The 27,150-nt window shown below is 42.4% G+C and overlaps 1 protein-coding gene and 1 non-coding gene across 10 annotated transcripts in view; one reads left to right on the top strand and one right to left on the bottom strand.

Annotated features, from left to right (window-relative positions):
- The window catches only part of EXOC4 (exocyst complex component 4), an 867,110-nt gene that overhangs the window by 456,340 nt on the left and 383,620 nt on the right, over positions 1-27,150 (bottom strand). For 7 of the 9 annotated variants that reach the window (XM_002711996.6, XM_070071324.2, XM_089328633.1 and 4 more), the window contains exon 10: positions 3,550-3,646. In XM_002711996.6, the coding sequence (XP_002712042.4) occupies positions 3,550-3,646 (97 nt within the window). Of the gene's footprint in view, positions 1-1,534; positions 3,044-3,549; positions 3,647-27,150 lie in introns of those variants that run through there. The other 2 variants (XM_089328635.1, XM_089328637.1) reach the window with 1 other exon arrangement.
- Positions 11,149-11,277, top strand: LOC127491915 (small nucleolar RNA SNORA22). Its single transcript, XR_007920842.3, has one exon. It is a non-coding gene; the product is annotated as a small nucleolar RNA SNORA22 (small nucleolar RNA).

Here is a 27,150-nt window from a genome sequence, read left to right as displayed (position 1 = left end):
GCAGAAAAGAAGAGAAATATGCCACTCTAATTTCAACATTAACATATCTTCCTCGTGTCCCCCAGACTGAAGGCCTAGAAAATAAATTCCGTTTATCAGAGCGAATTCATTCATTTTTCTGGAAGGGTTCCGGAGAAGACTGAAAAATAGCAGGCACATTCGTTGGGGGGAAAAAGACATTAGTTATACCTTTTTAGGGTCCATTACACTCTACGCAGGCCTGGCTAGAAACCTATTTGTTTCAATAAACCTTTTCGTTCACGTAGACCTACCGGCAGAAAGATTGATTAAATGACCTTGTATCATCCAGAGAGTTAGTAGGGGTTGAACCGCACACAATGGCTAAGAGGAAAGCATGTGAGATAATTCTACACGGCGTCCTGCCGGAAATTGCTAAAAGACAAGATGGACCAGAAGGAAAACACTGAGAAAAAGCAGGAAACAGACAAGTAAAGGGGCCAACAGGAGTGAGGCGTGAGCAGCCTGTAGACTCCTAGCGAGGAGCTACAGGAGCTGGGAGGGCAGCACTCAATACAGGGGCACGATGACCAGCGTCGAGGACCTCGTAGGAAACTGCTGAGTGCGGCCAGCAGAGACAGTGCCGGGACACACACAGGCAGTGGAACAGCGATCTGCACCGCCCGCTGTCTCCAGCAGGGTGGTTCAGGACTCTGGATAGAGAAACCCTGTAGGCTGCGAAGAACTTAGTGCCGGCCGATGGCAATCACGGACAGAGCTCAGAAGAGCAGGATGGGATGTTTTGTTCAGCCTTACGTTTTGCCCCCATGCCCCAGCTGGAAGAGCAGCTTGTAGCCGTTGAGACAGGGTATGGACTTGTTTCTTTTCCCCCCATAGGAAATGACATAGAATCAAAGTTTGATATGCAATCTGTGAAAAAAATTAGGATACGGAGCCTGGAGTTGAACCAGGCTATCTTGCTGTGGTTTTCATTTCAAATTTCAAATCCTGTACTTTCTCCTGTGCTTGCATTCTTCCACACTGCCTCTCCCGGTATGCTGTGTTTTCTTTCTTTTGTTCACGTACAATAATGCTATACTGTCTTCACCATAATGGAATGCTAAATTGCATTCACTTTGAGCTAGCAAGGAATAAAAGCAATGGGTATTCCAAAGGATGGAAAGGCTATCTACATAATTTTATTTCAATAATCCCACACAACATATCAGAAATGTTTCTAAATAGGAGTCCATATCTAAGCTGGAAAAAACGCATCACAAGTATTTGATCAATTGTTGAGTATACATAAATGAATGACCGAAGGAAAAAGGAGAAACTTTTTAAATGCTAATAGTAATCGTGGAATATACCAGGATAATGCACAATGATTCTTCTAATTATGCAAATAAAACTTTTAAATTTCTGAAAAATGAAAAATCACTCACCAAGTGCTGAAGGGTAAAAACTAAGGGAAGAGTGAAAAATACTAAGAGACCTCAGCCATTTGAGGCTCTTCAATCCCATTATGATGTTTCAAAAACAACTCGAAAATGAATAAAGAAGTAAGGCTGCAGACTGAGGCTGATATAAAGGCTTTAATAATCACTTGCTTTTCGAAGAAGTCTTACCCAGCAGCCCACACAATATTCTGGGACTTCCATTAAGAGATACACATTGTCTTCCATTAAGACAAAGAATGAATGATAAACTATTGATATCATATAACGAGTTTTTCCAGTTCTAGTCAATAATAAATTGAAATTATAAATGAAAGTAGAGACTAAACAAAGGAGTAGAACCAGTGGGAGTGCTAACATGTCTTAAAACAATTCTTTAGCAAAGTAGCATAACTACAACACTAAAAACTGTCAAGAACCGCAACACACGCAACTCTTTTTAAGTGTGAAGTAAGTACTAAGTTACAATATATACATGACTTCACTAAGAAGTCTATTGACCCAGCTAGAGCATAACTTAGCAGTAAGATTATGGCATTAAATTTAGGTTATAAGATGCCTCTGATGATTAAGGCATTTCCCCATTCTCCTAACAATTACTAACAGTTACAGAGAAATCCATTCAAATTGGAGAAGAGTGAATACTAATTACCAAAGTCAGTTGATATATGTGAGCAATATTATTTAATCTAGAAATCCCATTTTACAGTTTACCTCTTAAGTGTGTGACATACACAGTACATTTCAATTAAACCTGTAGAGAAAGTCCCAATTCTCTTATCTCCTAACCGTCTCAATTCTCTTAAGCACATGATTTTTAAATGAATTTAATTGCTGCAAATATTTGCTCAGAGATTTCATAAAGGTTAATAATATTTCTTTAAAATTTTTTAGTGTATGAACATTCTATTTTTTAAAATTTAACTGAGGAAAAGTAAACTGGGAAAATTCAAAACAGCAGTTACTTAAATAAGAAATTTTAATGTAACTGCTTCTTATGGTACTGGTTTAGTAAGTCTTGGTCAATGAGAGGGCAGGAAAATTCCAGTAATAAAGCAGCTTATGTTTTGGAAAAGTATACACAGTATTAATTCTGGCCAAATCAGTAGCATTTGCTTATCTGTCAACCTGTTTACCAGTTAACTGTTTACCTGTTAACGCCTTACATAGCCTAGGAGTTAATCTTAGAACTTTCATGTGATATTCTGAGGTACCTGCCTTTTAGCTTCTGGTCCATTTTATGAAAATACAGAAAAATACATAATCCTTCAAAAACATGTGTGATTAAACTTGCCATCTTAATTTCTGTTAAGTGTACAGTATTATTACCAAATTGAGCATTGGCATCCGCTGAACACTAAATGCTCCTTTTTCTCTCTCAAAAACTACCTTGTGAGAGCCACTTAAGGCTGAGAATGTTTAAACTTAGAGCGTTGCAACGAACTGACCATTTTAATAGATTTCACTCTCATCACCACCAAGTTTTCCTTCAAGACATAAAACCATATATTGGTTCGTAAAATATCTTTTGGTGTTTTGAACTTCACATGGATGCCAAGGCCCAACAATTCTCAAATGATATCTGAATAACGGGTGGGTGAGACGTATCATGAGTCGGGAACTTTCCCCTGTAAAGGGACAGAGAATGAAATCAGTGGGCTTCTGGGCCCTGGGGGTCCTGCTGTTGACTCTAAGGCTGTGCAGCTCTATCCCCCAAGCAGCTCCACACAGCACGTGGACAGATGAGCAGCACCGTGCCCTAAGACTGTTTTTTGAAAACAAGTAGCAAGGTAGATTTCTCCAAACGACCATGGTTGGCCGACTATGGAACTGGGGGAAGATTAAGAGAGAGAAGAAGGGGAGAGAGGGACAGGGATCAGAGTGGGAAAGGAAAAAAAAAAGTATTTAGGAACTGTTACTTTTGAGGACAGGCAGTTACTTAGAAAGGATGACACCGTCTGTTCCATTGACCGCCTTTGGTAGCGAGGCCCCAGAAAATGGAATGAGGGTTTTGTTTTGTTTTGTTTTGTTTTAAATGACTTGTTTCAAAGCTGACTGAACTATTGCATTCAGTACATCAGCATAAATAATGTAAATATTGACCTTCCGTAAGTGCATCACGGACTTGACTTACCTCAGTAATGGATGGAATATGACGGTAATGTTTCTGGCTCCAGGTTTGCAGACAAATTTTGTTCCTCCACCTTCAATTAGGTTGTCATCAGGACCCCCTTTCAGAAGAACAAAAAAAGAGAGAGCTTTGGAGCTTTTATAAATAAATAGACCCCGCCTATCTGGAGGAGAGCTATATTGTCACCAGTGGGGCCATCTTTGCAAAGCTGGGCATTTACAGAGTTATTTTTGAATGATTTGATCCAGTCTTCTTCACTTGAACAAACCATGAATTGGAATTTAGAATTTTCACTTGGGAAAACGTGGAAGGATAGTAAGAATAGATGGCGTGGTTAAAGAAACAGCACAAGGTTATAACCCAGTTCAGACTGTCACTTCCAGTCACCAGTGTCCATCTTGCAGTTAGGCACATGGAACCTGCAGTGGAAGAAAGGGCGCCTTGGGTCTGCAAGGCTGGCGCAGACACTCACACAAATCTAACAAACCATATTTCATCTGATCTAAGACTCCACTGCTTGATAGACATCCTATTATTTTATACATGAGTAAGAAAAAAAATCCTGCTAATTTTTTATTTATTTATTTATTTTTGACAGGCAGAGTGGACAGTGAGAGAGAGAGAGACAGAGACAAAGGTCTTCCTTTGCCGTTGGTTCACCCTCCAATGGCCGCCGCGGCCGGCGCGCTGCGGCTGGTGCACCGCGCTGATCCGAAGCCAGGAGCCAGGTGATTCCTCCTGGTCTTCCATGCGGGTGCAGGGCCCAAGCACTTGGGCCATCCTCCACTGCACTCCCTGGCCACAGCAGAGAGCTGGCCTGGAAGAGGGGTAACCGGGACAGAATCCGGCGCCCCGACCGGGACTAGAACCCGGTGTGCCCGCACCGCAGGTAGAGGATTAGCCTAGTGAGCCGTGGCACTGACCAGAAAATACTGCTAATAAAACTACACAATCCTTTCTCTGTTTTCTCTTCTTTGAAAAGTTCTTTTGACTTTTTAAATACTTACCATAAATCTCACATGCAAATTCAATGAGGAAATATAAGAAAAATAAATTCATTATGGTATTCCTAAAACTATATAAAATTTGAAGTCTAACTCTTCTGAATGAGTTGGAGTTGTCAGTATTCTTGTTTTTTTTTTTTTTTTTTAAGTTTTATTTATTTGAAAGGCAGAATTAGAGACAGACAGAGATGGAGAGACAGAGAAAAGTCTTCTATCTACTGGTTCATTCTCCAAATGGAAGCAAAGGCCCAGGTTGGGCCAAGCCAGGCCAGGATGAAGCCAGAAGCCAGCAACTTCATCCAGGTCTCTCACAAGGTTGCAAGGGCCCAAGTACTTTGTCAGGTACATTAGCAGGGAGCTGGACCAGAAATAGAGCAGTCAGGACTCAACTGGCACTCTCATGAAATGCCAGCGCTGCAGGCAATAGCTTAGTCCTCTACACCATGGCGCTGGATCTAGTAGCCTTGCTTTTTGAACATTGTCATGGGGCCAGCGCTGTGGTGTAGTGGGTAAAGCTGCCGCCTGCAGTGCTGACATCCATTATGGGCGCTGGTTTGAGTCTCAGCTCCTACGCTTCCAATCCAGCTCTCTGCTAAAGCCTGGGAAAGCAGTGAAAGATGGCCCAAGTCCTTGGGCCCCTGCACCCACGTGGGAGACCTGAAAGAAGCTCCGGGCTCTTGGCTTCGGATCAACACAGCTCTGGCCATTCCAGCCATTTGGGGTGTGAACCAGCGGATGGAATTCCTCTCTCTGCCTCTCTGTAACTCTGCCTTCCAAATAAATAAATAAATCTTTTAAAAAAATCTTAAAAAGGAATGTCCAATGTTCTGTGCAGTGTTTCATTCTGAGCTGCTGATACCAATCCTGCAAAATTTAAAGCTAATGCTTTGTTGGTTCTACTAGAAACTTTTCTTACACCAACCAGAACTCACTCCTTCCTCACACAGTCCATCATTAGCTCGTTAACTGCAACACTGAAGGGTCCAGGTGCGAGAGTAGGCACCGAGGTCTCAGAGGCTGAAGCAGTAACAAGTTGTCCTGTCTGTTTTCTAGCGGACAGGCACTGTGACGCCATGGTTTAGAATACTTGCTCATTTCAGAGCCTTGGGTCAGAGAGCATGCGTACCTACGGATGTGGCGCCTTTCCTCCTTCCCTAAGAACCAACTTCCGTAGATGTAATCCCTGCCCTCCCCACTGCTGGGAAAGTGAGGTAACTCTGGTTGGTAGGAACCAAAAAGAAAAAGGTGGGCACGCCTGGATTAGCAGCCCCTTATTCTACGTTAGAAGCCGGCAGCTGGCACTGTCTTCTCTAAGTCTAATTTCGAAGGTCATGCCTCATGAGAAAAGAACCAAATTATTTTATCATCTTCTATATGTGCCTGAAGAAATTTAACCCTGAAGTTCAACTAGCAAGCCCACTTGACTCTTAATCTGGGTTAGATCCTTCAGTCTAGCTTCCATCGGTAGGCAAGTGGTATTTCACTGTCCATCTCCTCGCTGAGGTTCTTCTCAAAAGCTCCAGAACTCCAACAGGAAAGACAGCTGTCATTTTAGCAGGCTTCTAAAACCCTAGCAATCCACACTTGATAATATTTCATTGTTCCTCCGACTCAAACAATTTTTTCTGATCATAGATCGTTGTGTGATACCAAACACAACTAAATCCCAGTTGATTTATTTTCCATCCTAATGGTCTCTGAGGCATCTTGGAAATCAACTGATAAAACCACATGGAGCTTCAGAGATCCACACCCTGGACGACCCTGACCCCTGAAACATCAGGGTCTAGGCAAGTGTCATCTGGATAGCTGTTGCCACCAGCTTGTCAGAGCACAGTCTTTCTTCAGCAGGACAGAAAGTAAAATGGTGTTTGCAACACTTAATTCAAAACATGAGCTGTTTTTTCCTTACATCAAAAAAATCCATCTTGGAATAGCATATTTACATCAGCTATACAAATGTCCTGTTATGCTTTGCAGAGTTAAAAGTGTCAAGACTACCACGAGAGATATTCATTTAATAAAAATCCTCCTCAAAAGGGCACACGATCTGGTTATAAACACAAACAAAACAAAAAGCCAGAATAAATCTATCTTTACCAACACTTCTTCTAAGATAAAGTATAATCAGAATTGAATCACCAAGGGGGCACGTGTGGAATCAACCCGGTTATAATCTGTGTTCAATTAACAACATCAATTACTTCCTATGAGATGCATCTACATACAAAAATAATACATTGATGTATTCCATAAGATTATTTTAATAACAAATATGAGTTCAATTAGATGATTTACAAGAGTTTCTAAATATTCTAGCGCATCATGATTTTAGGTCCTTAACAATTCAATTCAGAGCTGATTAACCCAGCTCCATTGAGGCAATGCTTGCACACTCACTCCTTGGCCACAGTGGGCTCCCATCTGGAGGGCTCGCTTTGTCCCTACCATTCCTTTAGGCGCCATGTGTAGCCTCAAAATGTCAAATGCTGTTCTTGCAAAGTTCTCAGTTCCATTAACAGATTTTATATAAAATAACCCATGTGAACTGTAACACAGGCCACTTCTATTTTTAAAATTTTTTTAGATTTATTTATTTGAGAGGTAGAGTTACAGAGATGAAAGAGAGAGAGGGAGGGAGGTAGGGAGGGAGAGAGTAAGGGAAGGAGGGGGAGGGAGGGAGGGAAGGAGGGGAGAGGGGGAGGGAGGGAGGGAGGGAGGGAGGGAGAGATCTATTTGCTGGTTTACTCCCCAAATGGTCACAACGGCTGGAGCTGGGCTGATCCAAAGCCTGGAGCTTCTTCCGGGTCTCCCACACAGGTACAGGGTCCCAAACTACTACTGCTTTCCCAAGCCATAGCAGAAATCAGAAGTAGATCAGCCAGGACATGAACCAGCGCCCACATGGGATGCCAACACCACAGGTAGAAGCTTAGCCTACTACACCACAACACTGGCCCCAGCCACTTCTATTTTATTATTATGTGCTTTCTTTAAAAAAAAAAAAATGCTTGCTTATTTGTTGATTGATTTTCATCTACTTGAAAAGTAAAGCAACAGAGAGGCAGAGAGAAAGCAAGAGAGAGAGAGAGAGACAGACAGACAGACAGACAGAGAGATACCTTCCATCCTCTGGTTCAACCCCAAAATGCCCACAATAGCCAGGGCTGGGCCAGACCAAATGTAGGAGTTGGTACTCCATTCTGGTTTCCCACATGGGTGGTAAACAGGTGTGCTTATCAAACACTGGTTGTGAAAAGTAATAAAAGGATCAAAGATAATGAAATAAAAGATACCCTATCAAAAATAAAGCACAGGGGTCAGTAGAAATACCCAGTGAGAAATAGCATTTGGCAGTGAAAATAAAGGCACGGTGACAATGCATGAGACTAGAACCTAAATAACAGTTTCCTTTGTCCTAAACCCATGCCAACTATAGAAAGAAAATTACTGATTCACATATGAGGGGTTTCTAAGAGGTCATGGAGAAGTAATTAAAAGCTAAGTATATTTTGGCAGAAAACATTTTGAAATCCATACACCCAGGTGGTTGTCAAAAAGGTGGTGGGAAATGTGCCCAGTAGCCTCAGAGTGGGATTAAGCTAACTAAAAATTAAAGACAGAAATATGCAAATAGAGAGTCATTTCCCTATCTCAACTCCCATCCAAGGTTGCACCTGCAGGAACCTCACATTACTGTCCTAGTTACATGACCAAGTGCCTTCCACAGGGCACTTGATAGTCAAGAAGCTCAAGTGTAGCTTACTAAACCTTACAGTTCGAATGTATCTCCTCAAATGCAGGTACCAGAAACTTAATCTCTAAAGCAACAAGTGTTGGGAGATGGGGCCTCAGAGAGGTGATAGGCCACATGCCCTCAGGGATGGAGGAGTTTGGCCTTGTGGAACCCAAGTGGGTTTGTTAGGAGAGGCCCAGTCGGTCCTCCTCTCCCTCCACCTCTCCCCCACTGTCCTCCCACCCACCCTCACCTCTCTCTCCCTGTGCCTTTCTGCCATAGGGTGAGGCAGCAAGAAGTACCCAGCCAGATGGCAGTCCATCAGTGTTTGGTTTTCCAGCCTCCAGAAAAGGGACCCAGGTCTCTTCTCAATGATCAGCCAGTCTTTGGAGTTTACGTGACAGCAGCACAAAACACACTGACACTAAATTAGCAATAAACAGCACCAACCCAGGGAAAACTATTCTCAGAAATAAGGCTGTCAGAATCAAAGCAGACGCCATAGGCAAAGGAACGTAGCGTTTGAGGCCTACTCTAGCAGGTCAGGATTCTGGGCGAGAGACAAACTTCACCTCACTTCACACGCCTTCCCACAATCAGGAAACCTGGGCGCTGCTATCACAATCATTCATAAGGAGCGCGTTGTCCAGTCCTGGGAAGAGCACTGCACGGGCTGGAGTGTCCCTCTCCTTCATTCGCTACGTGCACAGTCTCTGCTGTCAGGGGCCAGATGCTGGACGATGCCTGATACTTGAAACGAAAGGGAAGCCGACCCCAGCACTGCAAGTCGACTACACAGCACCACAGCAGGGAAGGAAGGCCCCACTGCATTGCCTGGTCTAACACGGAGGACAAAGGTGCGACACGCAGCAAGGCCACCTGATGGCGGTGAGTTGACAGCATCATTAAAATGCCCGTGGTTCCCGGGGATGAATCCAAGACCTTGCACGAGACCCCTCGTCTGAATTGCATTACTAGCGTAAGTGTGATGAAAACTATTCAGATTCCATTCGGCTGAGCTTTCCCATTTATAAAGTAAGGATTGCAGTAAACTATAAACTGTACGCAGCTGTTTAAAGTGAGATAATGCGCAAGCTCATGGTCCACCTCAACCATGCAGTGGTAGTCTACATTTTCCTTCTGAATTAGCCAAGAGTTAGGAATCTCGCTTCACTTACATGCGTACGCTGGCTTGTCCACACACACCTAATCACAGGGACAGAAACCAAGAAAATAAAGAAAAGGTCCAGATTTCAAAAAAATGATTTTGCTCTTTCCGTTACACTGGGCAACACAGGACCAGTCAATATCACTACAGAGACCAACTTCGCAACAAAGGAATAAAAGACGTCTGCTGTATTTGGGGGAGTTAATGCAACCGCAGCAGAAGACAGACAAAATGGCTGGGAACACTTACACTGGGCCAGAATGAAATACACCATTCTTAATTTTTTCAATTAAAAAGAATCAATATTAAATATATAGATGCTAAAATTATTCATACCTTTTTCTGAGTACTTTAATGAAAATAACAGGGAATTCAATGCTGGCTTGGCTGAGCCAAAGCAGCAGGCACTAACATTCTTAGTGTGCCCTGGATTTAAAATTAGGCTTTCCACACAGAAAAGAACCGCAGTGAAGGTGAATTCTTTTAAAGCAAATAGCATGCTTCATAAATACCTGACAACAAATACAGCTTAATAAATATGGAATTTCTGATTGCATCAATAAATAAGAACTTTAATTGGCTTTAAGAGCCAGCTGAATGGTCTTAAAGTTCCCTGAGTTCACAGCTGTCACCTTGCCAGAGGGTTTTCTTAGATTAAGTTCTTTAGTGAGCGTCTATTCTTAAAGCATAAATTATCACCGTGGCCTGCTGCAGCCGCCATCACCACTAGCTCTACCCCTACACTTACAATAGGCGTCTTCAGATAACCTTGGCATCTGGGCTAGGTCAAGAAGAAAGCAAATATAAAAATTTACCCTTACCTATAGTTTAGCATTAAAGTCAGTCAAACCAGGGCTGCTTGTACTACAAGTTGGAAGGACTGCTGCTGGACCTGGGAGAAAATCCAGGGTACAAGCCCCTTCCAGGAAAGGATCAACTTTCTGGACTCATCTGTGACCTAGGATATAATTATTCTGTGCCCTTTACATAAAATATCTCAACCTCAGTAATACCCCTGTTACGTTATCTAACAAAGTTGAAGAAATGGAGCTCATGGCATGGTGAACAGGGGCAAAGGTGCCTTGTTCAAGGTCACACACATGGTGGGTTCAGTATTTAAACTTCAGTCTGTCTCCTCCAAGAAAAAAAATCCTTTTTAATTACATATCCTCCAATGTAAATTAATACCTTTTTATGTTCTTAAGGAACTCACAAGTTGAATAAATTACATAAATGAAGATGATAGAGGAAAATTCTAAAATAGGGAGTTAAGCACTAAACCCTGACTTCACCACCATTTGGCACTTGACATGCATGTTCCGTCGGCCCCACACCGATACAGCAGTTGGCTAATCTAACCAATGGACAAAAGATCACTTGATTTAAAACATTTGTAAAGGGGCCGGCGACCTAGACAGCAGCCCCGGTTTGAGTCTTGGCTGCCCTACTTCTGACCCAGCTCACTGATAATGTGCCTGGGAAAGCAGCTGAAGATGGCTCAAGTACTTGGGCCCCTGTCACCCATGTGGAAGACATGGATGGACTTCCTGGTTCCTGGGTTCAGCCTGACCCAGCCTTGATGCAGCCATTTAGGGAGTGAACTAGTGAATGGAAGATCTCTTTGCTCCTCTTTCTCTCCATCTCTGTCATGTTGCCTTTCAAATAAATAAATCTTTAAAAAATAAACAAAATATTTCAGTGAACACACAAGTGTGCCTGCCAATTCCCTTGGTTTTAACTCTGCTCCAGCAGGGTCTGTTCTTTTCCTCTGCATTGAAAGGAGTTTTTATCCTTCTAAATATATTCAGGAAGTCTGCATATGATACTTTAAAAAATTTTTTTAAATAAATAAAAGTATAAGTAAAGTTTAGGACAAACAATATTCTCTATATGTAGGAACTTTGCAGAAAATGAAATTAAATGAAAAGTCTATTTTGATGGAAAGAAATTGAAAACCATGAACTTGTCATGAACTTTTTGAAGATCCCACATACATACATATTTTTAAAAATTTTGCACCAAAAATCAGTTTATCTTGAATTCCATTTTGCCTAAGCTTCTTGGAGTGCCCTGTATGACCAACATGTAGGCGATGTTTCTGAGGGAACTGTAGTTAGTGGTCCAAATCAGGTCAGAAGCAACATTTGCCCTGAACAATCTCAGTAGCAAGCACTAGAACTCGACTGTCCCCAACCCTGCTGACCAGCTAGAAGTGAGCAGGATGACGGCCCCCACCTGAGCCCAGTAACTGCTGGGAAGGTTCCATGGAAGCCCAGCAACAGGAAGGCAGGCAGGCAAGAAGGGGTTGGGACATTCAAGGAGAACTTGGGAGGGTGCTCCTGTCTTACTCCCAGGAACACTCTTAGAAACCCATGTTCTTTGGTTTTCCTTCTTAGAAAAAAAAAAAAAAAAAACAAAAATAAAAACAACAACAAAACAGAACATTCACTAGCTCCCCCTTGCCTCTTTCACTGCTACCGCAGGTCACTTGCACATTCCCAATCACCCGAGGCCCACACAACTCATACAAGGTCTTAGGGCTTCCTGCCAACCCTGGGAAAGCATGGAGTCCCACAGAGATCATCTCATGGTTTTCATTTTAACAGCAATGGAAAATGGCACAGTAGGGAAAAATAGGAAGTTTGAGCAGTCTCAAATGTCTCATAATAAAATGAGTAGCCTTAGTATGTACATGAAATAGAAGGTGGATTTTTTCTCCCCCTACTTAAAACTTGATTTCTGCTCAGGACGAATCTTGGGCCATCGCTCCTGAAAGACAGCCTCTCCCTTCCCCACCAGCATGCCCTCCAACCCCAGCTTCAGACGGATGTCCAAGCCCTGTGATGAAAACAAGTGTTACTCGTGGGTGCCATTGGTGCTCAAAAGTTATAACAAATATCACTTGAAATGCCATTCTCCTTGTCATCACTGCTGGCAGTCACTGCTAACTGAATCAGAGTCCTTTCTGTGCTATATGCAGCCACAATAGTTGTTAGCAGTGGGAACTCATATCCTTGTCATAAACTGTTTCTTGCACAATATTCTTTATCAGAACTCAAAACCAGAACAAAACAACTGGATAAACAACAACGGAAAAGCTTTCATGGGCATTTTGTTAAGAGTCGTTTCATCACACAAAATGGGTCTCAGGGGTGCTATGAAGGGGCAAAAAGATGAGGAGTTCATGAAAACTGAGCAAGTTCATGTTTAATTTCCTTAGTGGGATGGAGGCTCCAGGTGATGAGCTCAATTAACCTTTGAAAGGAATGGCAGGAAACAATATTGATTTAACATTCCCTAATAGCCTCCTTTATAGTGCCAAGGGCCCAGTTGACATGAAATATCTGGAATTTCCAGCAGCACCGTACAATTACACACTAGTCTGGAGGTGGACTAGGAGTGGAGAGGAGAGGTCCTGACTGCTCAGTCAGGGATTCACTAGAGGGGCATGGGAGAAGAACAAGGGGGAAAAACAGATGGAGTTTCCAGTAAAACAGAAATTCAAGTGCTTAAACATAAGTGGGGGCAGGGCTTCATCAGAAAGGGTTTGCCCCCTGTCCTCCCCCCCAAAAATGAAGGAAGCTGCTACTTGGAGATCTCTCTCAGGTCAAAGAGTGCTTATGATTGGAGTCAGAATCAGAGATTTGAAAGGACTGGTGTTTACAGGGAGGATACTTAGATTCTACCTGTACTCACAATCCCAGGAACCCCTTCCTGAGACACAAATGGGCAAGGAGGGAAGCAAGTTTCATGCTTGTGTAGCTGCAAAATTTGGGGCTGAGAATAAGGCAGAGAAATGAGGGAAATAAGGGACATTCCGAGGATCTCAGTCCAGAGGAATAAGAGAAGTTCCTTTGGGTCCTCTGCGAAGTCACACACAGGTCAACGACATGATGTAGAGAAAGAGAATCTATTTAGGCACTGCCTAATGGTGGGGTTTTGTGAGCAGGACACACATATGTTGCATGTTTTGAAGGCAAAAGAACAGCATGGCAGATGCACGGCTGCCTCCTCCAGTCCGCGGGGAAGCGCCCCGTGAGCAGACTGTTCTGTTGCACGACACTCAACTGAGTTTGCTTCAAGGCCACCTCTGTAGATTTCTGATGGAAGACCATGACGTCATTCTTACAAAAGCATGGAAACTATACATTTTTTCATAGTTCAAGAACTGGATGCATTATGGCTCCTAAACAACATATTCTAGTTTGATTTTGGGGTGTTGGTTTGGAAAATAAGAGGAAAAGGAAAACAGACCCTTAACTATCTCCTTAACAATAAATTAATAGAGGCACAGAAGAATGGGATGACAAAAAAAAAAAAAAAAAAAAAAAAACAAAGCAAAATGAAGCCCAAAGTTTCAAGATCAATAACAGCATATCCTGAGCCATCCATACAATGAGCACGAGAAAGACCCATTAGTAGCACTACCAGATTCTCCTGTAATGGAGTCTCAAATGCCACGTTCCACAGAGAGAGAAAATGGAAGATGTAAGCCAATTACCAAAGGATCCACAGTCCCCTTGCATATTTTTAAATGATGGATCAATAAGGCACCAGGGAACGCTCACTGAGCATCTTTGAGGGGCGTTCCTATCCTAGCGACATAATCCCCAACTCACTTTGTTTTAGGGCTTCACGTGGAGAGGGCATTGATTCCACATTCCCCTTCTACTCTTTAACTGACTCTCTAGTTTTCATTATCTCCAATCTATTGAATTTATCTTAGTGGCTACTTAGTATAGAGTTCTCACGTGCACAAGGAGGGGTACCCTACATTCTTTATCATGCATTTGGTTTCTCTCACTTAGCATAATAATTTTAAGGTTTTCCATGTTGTAGCATTGATCATTAACACACCATGTGTTTTTTATGGTTGAATAATATTCCAATGCATGTATATATCACATTTAACTTATCCAAATGTTCAGAAGCTAATAACTGGAGATACCTACTTTTCAGCCATTAAAATAATACTAAGAACAGCCATATTTAAGTTTCCATGTGGAAGCAAGCTTTCAATGATCTTCAGTGTACTGAACACCTTTAACAAACTGACCAGACTATCTTCCAAAGAGGCTGTACCATACTTCTTTTTCGTTTGCTTGTTTGTTTTTTGTTTTTAAATAAAACATGGTCTAACAGAAAGTTGTGGATAGTGGGAAATGGGGTGGGACACCCGGCAGCTGACAGGGAATGCACACACATTCATTCTGCAAACAGACCCCTTTCCCACCAGCACCAACTCCAAGTCTGTCCCCTGCAGGTGCTCCTTGTTTTAAGGGATCATTAAGCAGTCATCACCAAATATAACAGACAATGGCTTGACCAAAAGCACATAGGATCCGCAGAACCGAGACACGAACTGCTCTACCTGGGATGTCTCACCATCCATGGTTAAAAGAGACAACAAGGTCTCTCTCTCTTTATTCAAGTTTCAGATTCCAGAGGGTTTTCCTGTTTTCTCAGGAGTTCCTGTTAACATGAAGGACTACAGAACGCAGTGAAGTTGCCCAATAAGACGGACCCATCTCAGTGCTGAAGTGACATGGGTGTGTGGCCAGTTGGGGCCTTCACATAGCAGCTTGCCTGTTGAGTGCAGATTCATGATGGGGAGAAGCACAAAACTGAGGCCAGATTGAGGCCATCGATCTTATTCTCCCTGTGAAATGGTCTACAATGGAGCTCGGGCTGCTGGAATGAGTAGGGCACAAATAGAGCTCTTCCTATAGGAGAAATGGGGTTGCTAAATGCCCTCATTGTCTTCACACAGACAGATGTGCTGAAATGAAAGTACTCCCAAAGTTAGAATAGAATTATTTTGCAGGGATCAACATAACAGGCACAGAGTATAATAACCCAAAATGACAAAGAGAAATAGGAGAGGTACAGGTTCCCTAAGTACAAATTTAGAGTCAAAATACTGGTTGCAAAACACGGTGGCATTTAGCTTGCTGACTAAGATTACCAGAGCTGCCACCCAAACAAAACCAGCATTATCTCATGGCTCACTGGAAACATCTGGATTTCTGAGACACAGGTGGCTTTAAATAACTTTACCAGCAAATCTATAGTCACCATTTAGATTTAAAAAGCAGCAACTTTCTAGCAACTCGTGCAATGCTCTCACAGAATTAAAATCAGTCTTCCAGTACAATTAAACATGAACCATGGTATTTTATTACCAGCGCTCCAAGTTATGGAGGGTAGAAGACCTTTCCTCTTTCTATAGAAATAGAGGATAACAGGATTGTATATACCCCATGCTCAGCAAATAACTGATCAAAGCAATCTGTATTTTATAATCTCTCCGGAATGCCCGACCTGCAGCTCTCTGGTGTCCAGAACTATTTGTTTTAACTACCAACTGAGTTGTCTATTGATCACGAAAGGTAATGTACCCTCCTCTGCTTACTTATGAGTGAAAAACTGACGACTATAGAAAACAGATAAGTTTTTATGTTTGGCCTCTGTCTTTCATTGAATGTAATAAGCTGAATGTCAGCCCCAGCAAAGCAAACATTCTTGAGTTTTCCCAATCCTATTTATTCCATATTTGCCTGGTACCCTTATTCTTCTCTTTAAGTTTTTTATTTTCCAACTGATCAGCCATGACTATTTCAAGGCACATCTCCAAAGCACTAACATTTGACCTTCCATTTAACCCCCAAACTCCAGTTTTAGGAATTTACCCTCAACCTAAATTTAAAAAGAAAGAAAAAGACACAAGGGAACCTAAGACTTGACAACAGGGACGTCACCAGGGAATGGTACATTAAGGTTAAGAAAAGACTTAAAATGCGTAACAGAACTGATGAGATAAATATAAATATATAGACAAACAAGTGGAACAATCTGTAGCCATTAAAAATACACAGTGCAACAGGGCAAAAAGGCAAGTGAAAATCACAGTGTGAAACACACGTTTACCATTTTAGAATCTTCGATGATCTGGTTCTTCTTTTTTAAAATTTATTATTATTATTTATTTGAGAGAGAGAGTTACAGACACAGAGAGGGAGAGAGAAAGGTCTTCCATCTGCTGGGTCACTCCCCAGATGCAACAATGGTGGGGGCTGGGCCAGGCTGAAGCCAGGAGCCAGGAGCTTCTGCCTGGTCTCCCATACGGGTGAATGGGCCCAAGGATCTGGGCCATCTTCTACTACTTTCCCAGCCCACAGCAGAGCGCTGGACTGGAAGTGGAGCAGCCGGGACTAGAACCAGCACCCATGTGGGATGCCGGCGCTGCAGGCAGAGGCTCAGCCTACTGCGCCACAGCGTCGGCCCCAATCTGACTCGTCGGCCGACTCCTGTCTGCTGGATCCTGGCTCCCTTTCTCCTGTTTGTGTGTCCTCTGTGACTGCATGTGCACACCTTGTCTCCTGTGTGTGTGTGTGTGTGCAATCTATTATAAACTCATATGCCACAGAAATTCTTTGTTTGCAAAGATATTTATTTGAGGGGAGAGGGGAGGGAGAGAGAGAAAGGAGAGAAAGATAGAGAGATTTTCCATCCGCTGATTCACTCCCCAGAAGGCCACAAAAGCCAGGGCTGGGCCAGGCCAAAGCCAGGAGCCTGGAACTCCATGCAGGTCTTCCACATGAGTGACAGCCCCAGGCACTTCGGCCATCTTCCTCTACTTTTTCCAGGCACATTAGCAGGGAGCTGGATTGAAAGTGGATGAGCCACGACTTGAACCAGCACTCACGTGGATGACAGTGTCTCAAGCAGCAGGTCAACCCACTGTACCACTACACCAGCCCCTACAGCAATTCTTGGAGGTAGGTTCCATCAGAAAACATTTGCAACAGCTTCTCCGGGGCACTTTAGACAAACTCAAAACCTGGAACTGACTTTGAACTACATTCTTACTTTTAAAATTTCTCTGGGCTTGGTGTTGTGTTGTGGCAGGTAAAGACGCCACCCAAGACTCCGTCATCCCATATGGATACCAGTTTGAGTCCTGGCTGCTCCACTTTCGATCCAGCTCCCTGCTAAAGCACCTGGGAAAACAGTGGATGATGGTCCAAGTGCTTGGGCCCCTGCACCCACGTGGGAGACCTGGACGTAGCTCCTGGCTCCTAGTTTCAGCCTGGCTCAGCACTGGTCATTGCAGCCATTTGGGGACTGAACTAGCAGATGACGGATCCATCTCCTTCTTCCTGTCTTTCCCTCTCTCTATGTAACTCTGCCTCTCAAATAATAAATCAATAAGGCTCCTCCCACAATGATGGTGAATTAGCTTTAAAAAAATTTTCACACACAACCCAGACAATATACACTTTGATCCAAAAAAAAAAAAAAAAAAAAAAAATCCAGTTCTGAATCCGTGGGGGATTTTTCCTCCCTTCAGCCCATGCCAGTGTGATCAGTTTTCCTACAGTGTCTTCCAGGAGGTGTGGAGACTGTGGGGGAAGGGGAGATGCTTTTAGATGAACCCTGTATCTGACGTGAGGGTGGGGGCACTTTCTGCTAGACTGCTGGGTTGGATGGCTGGTGGGCTGTGGGCATGTTCTCCTGGGACCTGCCAGTTCACTTGGGTTTGACCAATACTCTCAGAGGCAGTGCCTCTCTCCATTCTCTCTGTACTTCTTCCTTCGTTCTGTTTTGGTCACCAGTAATCTTCAATATTTTTTTAAGATTTATTTATTTATTTGAGAGGTAGAGTTACAGACACAGAGAGAGGTTCTCCATCTGCTGGTTCACCACACAAATGACCACAACGGCCAGACCTGGGCCAATCTGAAGCCAGGAACTTCTTCCGGGTCTCCCACATGGGTACAGGGGCCCAAGCACTTGAGCCATCTTCCACTGCTTTCCCAGGCCATAGCAGAGAGCCAAATGGGAAGAGGAGCTGCAGGAACAGAAACTAGCACCCATATGGGATGCCAGTGCTGCAGGCGTAGACGTGGCCTACTATGCCACAGTGCGGCCCTAATCTTCAATTTCTAGATAGCAATTTAACATATTTTAAAATGTTTTCTCCATCATTTTTTTTCATGGAAGGATCAACAAAGGTAGAAGTTATCCAACTGGAAAGAGAGTGTCCACACAATTTCCTCTTTATGAAAGTCTATAAATAACTTTACCTTGGAATAATTATTACAGTGCAAGTATTTGGTCTCTATCAGATATTCTTATTACTGCTTGTTGATTTTTCATCAATTCCCACAGTAAACCTAAAATAACCATTATACACAATCTAAGAAAATAATAGATTCATGGAACAGACTCTAGTTCTTGCCTTAAATATTATCAGTTAATGTGGTGGTGAAATAATGATTTATGAGCACAATAAAACATAACTTAATATATATTACAAAATCAGGTATTAGGAGGAAAAGTTCTCTTTCTAACTTCGAGATAAAATAATTAAATGGCATTAAGTAAGCTGTTTAATCTCCCTGAGAGTTCTGTTTGTTACCAATAAAATACAGGAGGTGGGGTGGGCATACATTTGGCCTACCACTTAAGATGCCAGTTCAAACACCTGTGTCCCACACTGGAGAGCCAGGGTCTCATGTCCGGCTCCAGCTCCTGATTCCAGCTTCCTGCTTCCTGCAGGTGCAGATCTGGGCAGAGGGCAGTGATGGCTCAAGAACCTGGGTCCTTGCACTCAAGTGGGGGACCTGCACGGAGCTCCTGGCTCTGGCCTTCAGCTTGACACAGTTGCTGCTGTTGTGGCATGTGACCAGAGGCTGGAAGACTGATAGTCTCTCCCTGAGCCCTTACTTCTCTGCCTCTTAAATACATTCTTAAAAAGTTTTAGTGCCAGAATCTTAAAAAGATAAACAAATCAAGGGGTGGGGAGTGTGGAGGTGCCAAGAGTGAAGCAAGGAGGATGTTCTTGGGAAGACCTCTCATCGATGAAATTTTATTTCCTGTCTCATAAAATTGCCTTTAAAATAAATTCTACCGACTGGTTTTGTTTAAAATTTTCTAATACTGCACAAAATAGAGTAACACTGTTATCAAGTATCAAATTTATTCCAATTATTAGAATCATTGCGATGTCATGCAATGATTCTTTGGGGATTTTAAGTGAGAATGAACTGTATTCTTTTGCTTTGGGATATTAGTTATGCTTCAGGAAAAAATAATTGGTATCACTTTAGGCTGACATTTTTACATGATCTAATTATGATTATTTTATGCTCTCTCTTTTATGGGAAGCATCTTGGATCCTCCCATCATTATCACAAGAATTCCCAATGCAAAAAATAAAATAAAATGGGCAAAAATTATGGCAGGATTGTGCAATATTAATTTAAAATGTTTCTCAATAATTTATCCCAAAACAGGCATTTGAATATTAAATAAATCATTAAAATCAATGGTTTTCAAAAAAGTAATTCTGCTGGAAATATATTTAATAGAAAACAATTTTTAATTGAATCCAATAATCTCTAATCCGCAGTTCTGTAGCTTTGTGCCTAGGAGTGGACCCAAGGTGAAACAAACATAAGCAGCAGACACAGTTAATGGCCTCAAGAAGTTTATGCTATGATTAGGGTATAAAAACACACAGCAGAAATTACAAAGCTACTTGAAATATACCACTTTTTTTTATAAAAAAGCCTACAATTAGATAAAACTATTGCTCTGGAACTTGGAAACCAGCTTATATGAGTATAATAAAATCCAGGGGAGAAATATGAAGTTACAGACGTTTGGCAGAGAAAATACAACATTGATTCTCTACTATGGAGCTTGGTATTAATAAGACGAGAAACAGACAAAGACAACACATAATACAGAAGTCCTATTATTGGTATTCAATAAACACTCCCTTTGACTGATCAAAAATAGTGACTCAATCATGGGACAAAAGAGCTACTTGTCAACATTTTTTAAATATAATCTATGAAATCACTGGTATAACCTCTTCCTGGAGGAGTACTTTTCCTTTGTATTTCTTTAAAGATTGGTGATTCTGCTTTCTAAATGTTGTTTTTCAAAAGTCTAAAATACAGATAAGGTTTTTATTAAAATAAAAGGACAAAAGAATTACTTGTCAATTTAGCTCAGGAGGGAGCAGAGACATGTAGACGTTATCAACAAAAAGGCTTGGAGATACCACACAAAGCAACGCAAGCCTACAAACTAATGGCCTGAAGAACACAGCCTCACAGTCTAACCACCTTTTTTTTTGTTTAATTAACCCAGCAATGGAGAGCTAAGGAAAAACCAGAACAAAACGAGGGAGGCAGACTGCCCCAACCCCGAACAAGCACTGTCCAACGTGCTGGTGGTAAGAACAATACTGACCTTTAGTGTCAGACCTCACAGTCGTCATGCTTCTCCTTTGCTGAAACCTCTCATTCAGTCCATCAATAAATCCCATCAGTTCATTCTTTGTGTTCACAGGCTCCTGTCCCACCCATCCTGACCAAGTGTGCAGTCTGGGATACAAGCAAGCAAGGCTAGATCCTATATCAGTTCTGAATTCATCTTGGAGCTCATCAACACCCAGCTCTCGAGGGTGCAATCTATGGCAAACACCATGGTGTTAACAAGGTAACATTTGCATGATGCTTCCAGTCTACAGCCAGGGTGAGAGCAGACACTACTCTGGTGCACTTCTGAGTCCTGAATTCTTACTGGGTCAATGAAGATTCCAAGTTTAACTTCTTGGAGGTTATCTTCATTGAACCTTTGCATAAAACTATCAGAAGAAATCGTGACACCCAGGGGATCACTGACCTAGTCCATGAGCACAGGGAGGAGACCTGTGGGCTGATACCAGCAGGCCACAAGAGCCAAGGCCTTGGAGAAGGCCACAGGTTCCACTGCGCTGTTGGGTCTTTGTTGCTGTGCTGGATGGAGAAGACACAACTCCCACTTACTCCACCATCATCACTAATATAAGTGAAGTCTGTAAAATTCATACTTAGTAAGCAATTCAAGACACTGAAGTCTGCTAGCAATTTAAGACAGTTACGTTCTAATAATATAAACTCCACCCCTTTTCTACTTTGTCTTATCTAAAACAAAAATTAGCAGAGTTCCAGAATCAGAAACAAATGCAATTTCCAACTACTACCTCACCATGTGCCAAGGCATTTAAACTTCTCTATTTACTTAATTATAAACAGCCATAATACTACCTTCCTTGCCCTCAAAGGTGTACTACTGAAAAACAAACATACGCATGTCAAGTTTTTATAAAATTTTGTAATCTATAGTTGTAATTTTGTAATGTATAGCTGTAATCAACTTAAATTATAAATTTCAGTCATTATAACACAGGAACACTATTGTGTGTTTTGCTAATCTCTGCTTTGAACAAGCTATCAGAGTCAAATACACAGAGGAAAGCAAACCTAATTCTTATAGTTCTACTCTAGGGTTAAAAAAAAGGTGGTAGAAGAAATAGGGGATGTTTTGGAGAGAGGAATGAAGGTGTGGGAATGAAGTGGACCAGGCCTTTACAGATGTGAAGTGCTGCTTTATGAAAGGGGAGTTGAAATTGTTTCCTGTGGTCCTAGAAGACCATACTGAGACACACGGGTTTGAACCAGTAGGTAGACAGCAGTAATGAGCCCTGGGGTTCTACAGCACAGTAAGGTAACTACTGTCGACAACAGCTCACAGCATATTTCAGAACAACTGGAAGAGTCCACAAGGTTCCTGAGAGAGACACACGAATGACAAATGTTTGAGGAGATACAAATGCTAACTACAGTGATTCAGTCACTACACATTGTACACATGCACTGAATTATTGTACCGTGTCCCATAAATATGCCCAAGGATTATGTGTCAATTAAAAATTACAAAAAGTTCAAGCCAGATGTAGCTTTATAAAAGACACAATCTACTTAGAATTAGAAGCACATGAAAAAGTAATGACTCACTTAGGACAGATTGTCCCTTGGAACAAAAGTATTTTGTTTTTCCTAGGAGAAGCTGAATGTCCATTTGTCATGGTATCATAAAGGAGATTTAAAGCACTGATTGGAAAGTAAGAATCAATTCCAGCCATGAGATTCTGAGATTTCATAAAAATATCCTGGGATTAAACCCATAAATATTATGAAGTCGAAACTTCCACCAAGGGTTTTGCAACAGTCGTCAGCTTCTCTAAAGAATTCGCCATTATATTCTGTCACAGTCGTGGAAGCCCACAAAATGGGAATTAAACATGTCTGGTTATATCTAGTTATCACTAGCTATATCAAGAACAAAAAGGAATATGGCACATGTTAAAAAGCAGATGATTATAAAACAACATGAAGAGTGTTTAAAAAAGACTAACAGTACAAAGCAATAAAGCAGCCTTGAGTCTCTTATTATGAAAAAAAAGTTTTCATTTATTTTATTTATTTAAGAGGCAGAGAGATAAGCAGATGGCAGAAAACAGTTCCCATCTGCTGCTTCACCCCCCAAATACTCACAACCATGGGGCTTGGCCAGGGTGAATTTGGGACTTAGGAACTGCATCGAGGTCTCCCACACAGGCGACAGGAGCTTACCTACTTGGGTCATCACCTGCCACCTCCTAGGATGCGTTGGTAGCAAGCTGGAATCAGGAATGAAGCTGGGATTCGAACCAAGGCATTTCAAGATGGGATGTAGCATCCTGATCCCTGGGCTAAGTGCCTGCCCCAAGTCTCTCATCTTATGGGTAAAAAGTGTGCCAGGCACGATAACCACTGTGTGTTGGTACACGTTTAATAACAACAACAAGCTCACTGACACAGGCAGCAACACTGGCCTGTAGCATCTGCCGATTGATTCCTGATTCCTGATTTCCCATCAGGGCTCATTTCAAGCTACCCACATGGTATCACAGACCAGAGAGAGATGTGCCCGCCAGCTTCAGGGAGCCAGTTCAAGACAACTCGGGCACAGCAATGAGCTCAAAATTACTCTCCAGATGATGATTATATAACTTTATCACCACTCCCAAAAGAAAGGAAAATCTCATGTGGAGTAACGATGTCATTTCTTTAAATACACATTATTCCCACTTGGATTACACCAAAGCTTTGCACTTACACATTTTCATTTCTGTGTCAATATGACAGTTGCAATTTATGGGGAAGGTTTCTCCTCAGGTGACTTCTACAGATGCCCTGTGCTGGTCATCCAACAGAGGAAGAGCCGGGTGACTGCTGTCAAGACTTGGGAAAGCAGAACATGACTAATATTCCCAACTCACTGCACACACAAATACATGTAATTGGAATACACCACATTCAATAAAGTAAAAAAAAAAAAATCATTTAAAAATCTGAATCAAGGGGTTGGTGTGGCATGCTGGGTAAAGCTGCAGCCTGTGGCTCTGGCATCATATATGGGTGATGGTTTGAGTCCCAGCTGCTCTACTTCCCATCCAGCTCCCTGCTGATGGCCGGGGCTAGCACTCCCTCTCCCTTCCTTCCCTCCCTTTCTCCTTTTCCTCTCAAAACATAAAAAAGAAAACAAACAAGATTTAAAGACCCCCTAGTATGCATACATTTCTTTTTCTTTCTTTTTTTTTCTTTTTTTTTTTTTTTTGACAGGCAGAGTGGACAGTGAGAGAGAGAGAGAGAGACAGAGAGAAAGGTCTTCCTTTGCCATTGGTTCAACCCCCAGTGGCTGCTGCGGTCGGCACACCTCGCTGATCCAATGGCAGGAGCCAGGTACTTATCCTGGTCTCCCATGGGGTGCAGGGCCCAAGCACTTGGGCCATCCTCCACTGCACTCCCTGGCCACAGCAGAGAGCTGGCCTGGAAGAGGGGCAACTGGGACAGAATCCGGCGCCCCGACCGGGACTAGAACCCGGTGTCCTGGCGCTGCAAGGCAGAGGATTAGCCTAGTGAGCCGCGGCCGGCGCGCCGGCCGTATGCATGCATTTCAAAAATTTTCTACAGCAAAACCGGAGATGCTGTAAATAATCACAGTGCACAGGAAGGCCTTGGACCACAAAGAATTATCTAGCCCAAATGTCAATTTCGTCACTTTTAAGAAAATCTGTCTAGACGCAACCCCATTATTTTCTGTACAGTGATATGATACAATAAAACATACTTGAAAAAAAATTCTACAGCAAAATAAACTCATTTTATAATTCCACTGCCCATAAACTCTTGAATTATCCTTGCATTTCCATTCCTGTTTTCTGTGTACCCAAGGAAAAAAAGTCCCAAACTCAGAAAGTATTTTATCGAAAACTAAAAATCCAGAATCTAGCTTAAAACAAACTCCAAGAAAAGTTCTACTGTGAAATCTGAACATCTTCAAACATCTAACATCTAACAATCTTTACTAAGAAAACTTTTAATGACTTATTTCATGAAATCTTTTTTCAAAAGAACTTTCCTAACTACTTACGATTTCAAAAACCCAATAAAAGATGACTTAAAATTACTTAATGATATCAATTTTGGCTTCCTATTTTGCCCTACATTTTTACTTGGCAAATATTAAATTCAGACTTCAAAGTCATGCTTATTTGCCTCTATAAATCTATGTTTATATCTAAGTAGTGTAGAGCTTCATGCAATGGTCCATTTTATATGAGTGGGAACAAAGGGGAAAACTGGGTGGTATGTACTAAGCACTGATGCAGATTTGCCCGGCAGAATCATCTGAACGTCTGCTGAGAATGCTTCTTATGAGAAGTCTACCAAAGACTGCAGGCTTCTGATCTTCCCGAAGCACAACAGAGAAAATATTACAAAGATCACAGGATGCTTGCGCTACTAGGATGTCACTCTGATTTCTTTTATGTACAACTCCATGGAGATCCTGGAGGATCTTCTTTTGTGTGTTGCAATTATTTATTTACTAAACTTCTGAACTGGATGAGAAGGAATGAGTTCAAATACTGGTATGCAGATGACGCTTGGGCAGAACGTCCTTCTGACGCTGCCTCATGTAGGTTTGCTCCCAGTACTATCTTGTCTGAGCTCCAGCACCACATACATTGAAAGAAGTTGTTCTTCAGTGTTTTGCAACCTGATTTATTCGTTTTTCACGTTCCATCTGCCTCAGAAAACTGCAATGTGCTTTACTTTCACCAGCTGCCCACAAGGTTGAGGCCCAACTTGCCTTCACTTCATCATCTGATCAGCTTGTCAGACACGTGTGTTGAGCTCTCCTTTCAACTATACAAACCACTTAAAATGCATACTTTTTTTTTTTCAGATCAAGCCTGTACAGCAGGAGTTTGATTAATGCATTTGTCATCTTCCATATTCACTAGTGTCTCAAAAATCTGTCCTTGCTGTTGCAAACTACACTGAAACCAGACTGTAGCAATGACGCTTGCCCAAACTCGGACAACAAATTATTTTTAGCACATCTAACATTGCCATGATCTATATAGAAAAAGGTGAACTGATCTTCGTGTCTGTACAATGAGGACTAACAGCAGCTGGGATCATCTGAGGACACAGATGGGAGAGGAGAGGAAGAAAATGACTTGAAAGACACACGACCAAAAGACACCTCTCACATCTCCATATGGGTTGGAACATTTCTGCATACTTTATAAAACAGCAAGGAAGCGGACTCTCAAGGGTGAGATATGTTCTAGATCTAAGTGCTCTAAGAAGATGGCCCAAAGGCCAATGGGTGAAGATGTTCAGACTATAAGGAATTAGCCACGATGAGACGGGGAAGGGCAAGCACTGGACAGGAGGGAAACGCAGGTGCACAGAGCAGTAGTAGGGATGTGGTGCTTGAGGACCCGGGACAGCTGGGGCTCCCGGAGCTCCGCGTGCTAACTGAGCTGAGTGAGAGTGGGCATGCTGACACGGCATGGACCAGAGGTGAGGCTGTCAGAACTGTGATGGATTGAGGAGCATAGCAGATACTAGGGGTACGCACAGCACACAGCTCTGGGTCTCTCCCCTTCACTTCTGCTCAGGGTGGTGTGGAAACTGCTCTCTTCAAACTGTGTTAGTCAGGACTGGCAAGGTGGTGCAGTGGGTTAGGCGGTGGCCCGCAACACTGGCATCTCATACGGATGCTGGTTCCTGTCCTGGCTGCCTCCCTAGCCAATCCAAGCTCTCTGCTAACGGTCTGGGAGAGCAGCAGAAGATGGCCCAAGTGTTTGAGACTGTCACTCACGTGGGAGACCTGGACCAAGCTCCTGGCTGCAGGCTGGCCCAGCACCAGCCCTTGTGGCCACCTGTGGAGAAGGCCAGTGGATGGAAGATCTCTGTCTCTCACTCTATCTCTGCCTTTTAAATATATATATATATATATATATATATATATATATACACACACACACACACATACACAAATATTTTAAAAAATGGTCATAGTCAATGAACAGTTCTCAGTCTTCTACTTTCTTACCGGGTTCAGCAGCAGCAAATGACACAATTAACCTTTCCCTTCTCGAAACACTTTCTTCCTTGAGCTTCTAGGACTCTATACTCTTGATTTGCTTTCTAACATATTAGCCAGTACCTGGGGTTTCTTGCTAGCTCTGCCTCATTTTTTTTCAACTTTTATCATCCAGGTGTCCCAGGGTGCAATCCTTGAATACTTTCTCTGCTCTATGCTCAGTAGGGGATTTCACTTAACCTGGCAGTTTGTAAGTATCACTCATATGCTAAGGACACCTCAATTTATATCTCCAGCCCAGGCTTCCCTGTTGAACTCCAGACCTGTATGTCCCGCTGCCTGTTCAACACCTCTACTGGACTTTTAATAGGCCTGAATCCGATATGTCCAAAAGCAAACTCTGATACACATCC

Source organism: Oryctolagus cuniculus, chromosome 3, assembly GCF_051225735.1.
Source record: "Oryctolagus cuniculus isolate XC-2025 breed Fujian yellow rabbit chromosome 3, ASM5122573v1, whole genome shotgun sequence".
In the NCBI taxonomy this organism is placed as follows: Eukaryota; Metazoa; Chordata; class Mammalia; order Lagomorpha; family Leporidae; genus Oryctolagus; species Oryctolagus cuniculus.
The sequence above is the reverse complement of the archived record's forward strand: the minus strand, read 5'-3'. Positions and strand labels throughout refer to the sequence as shown.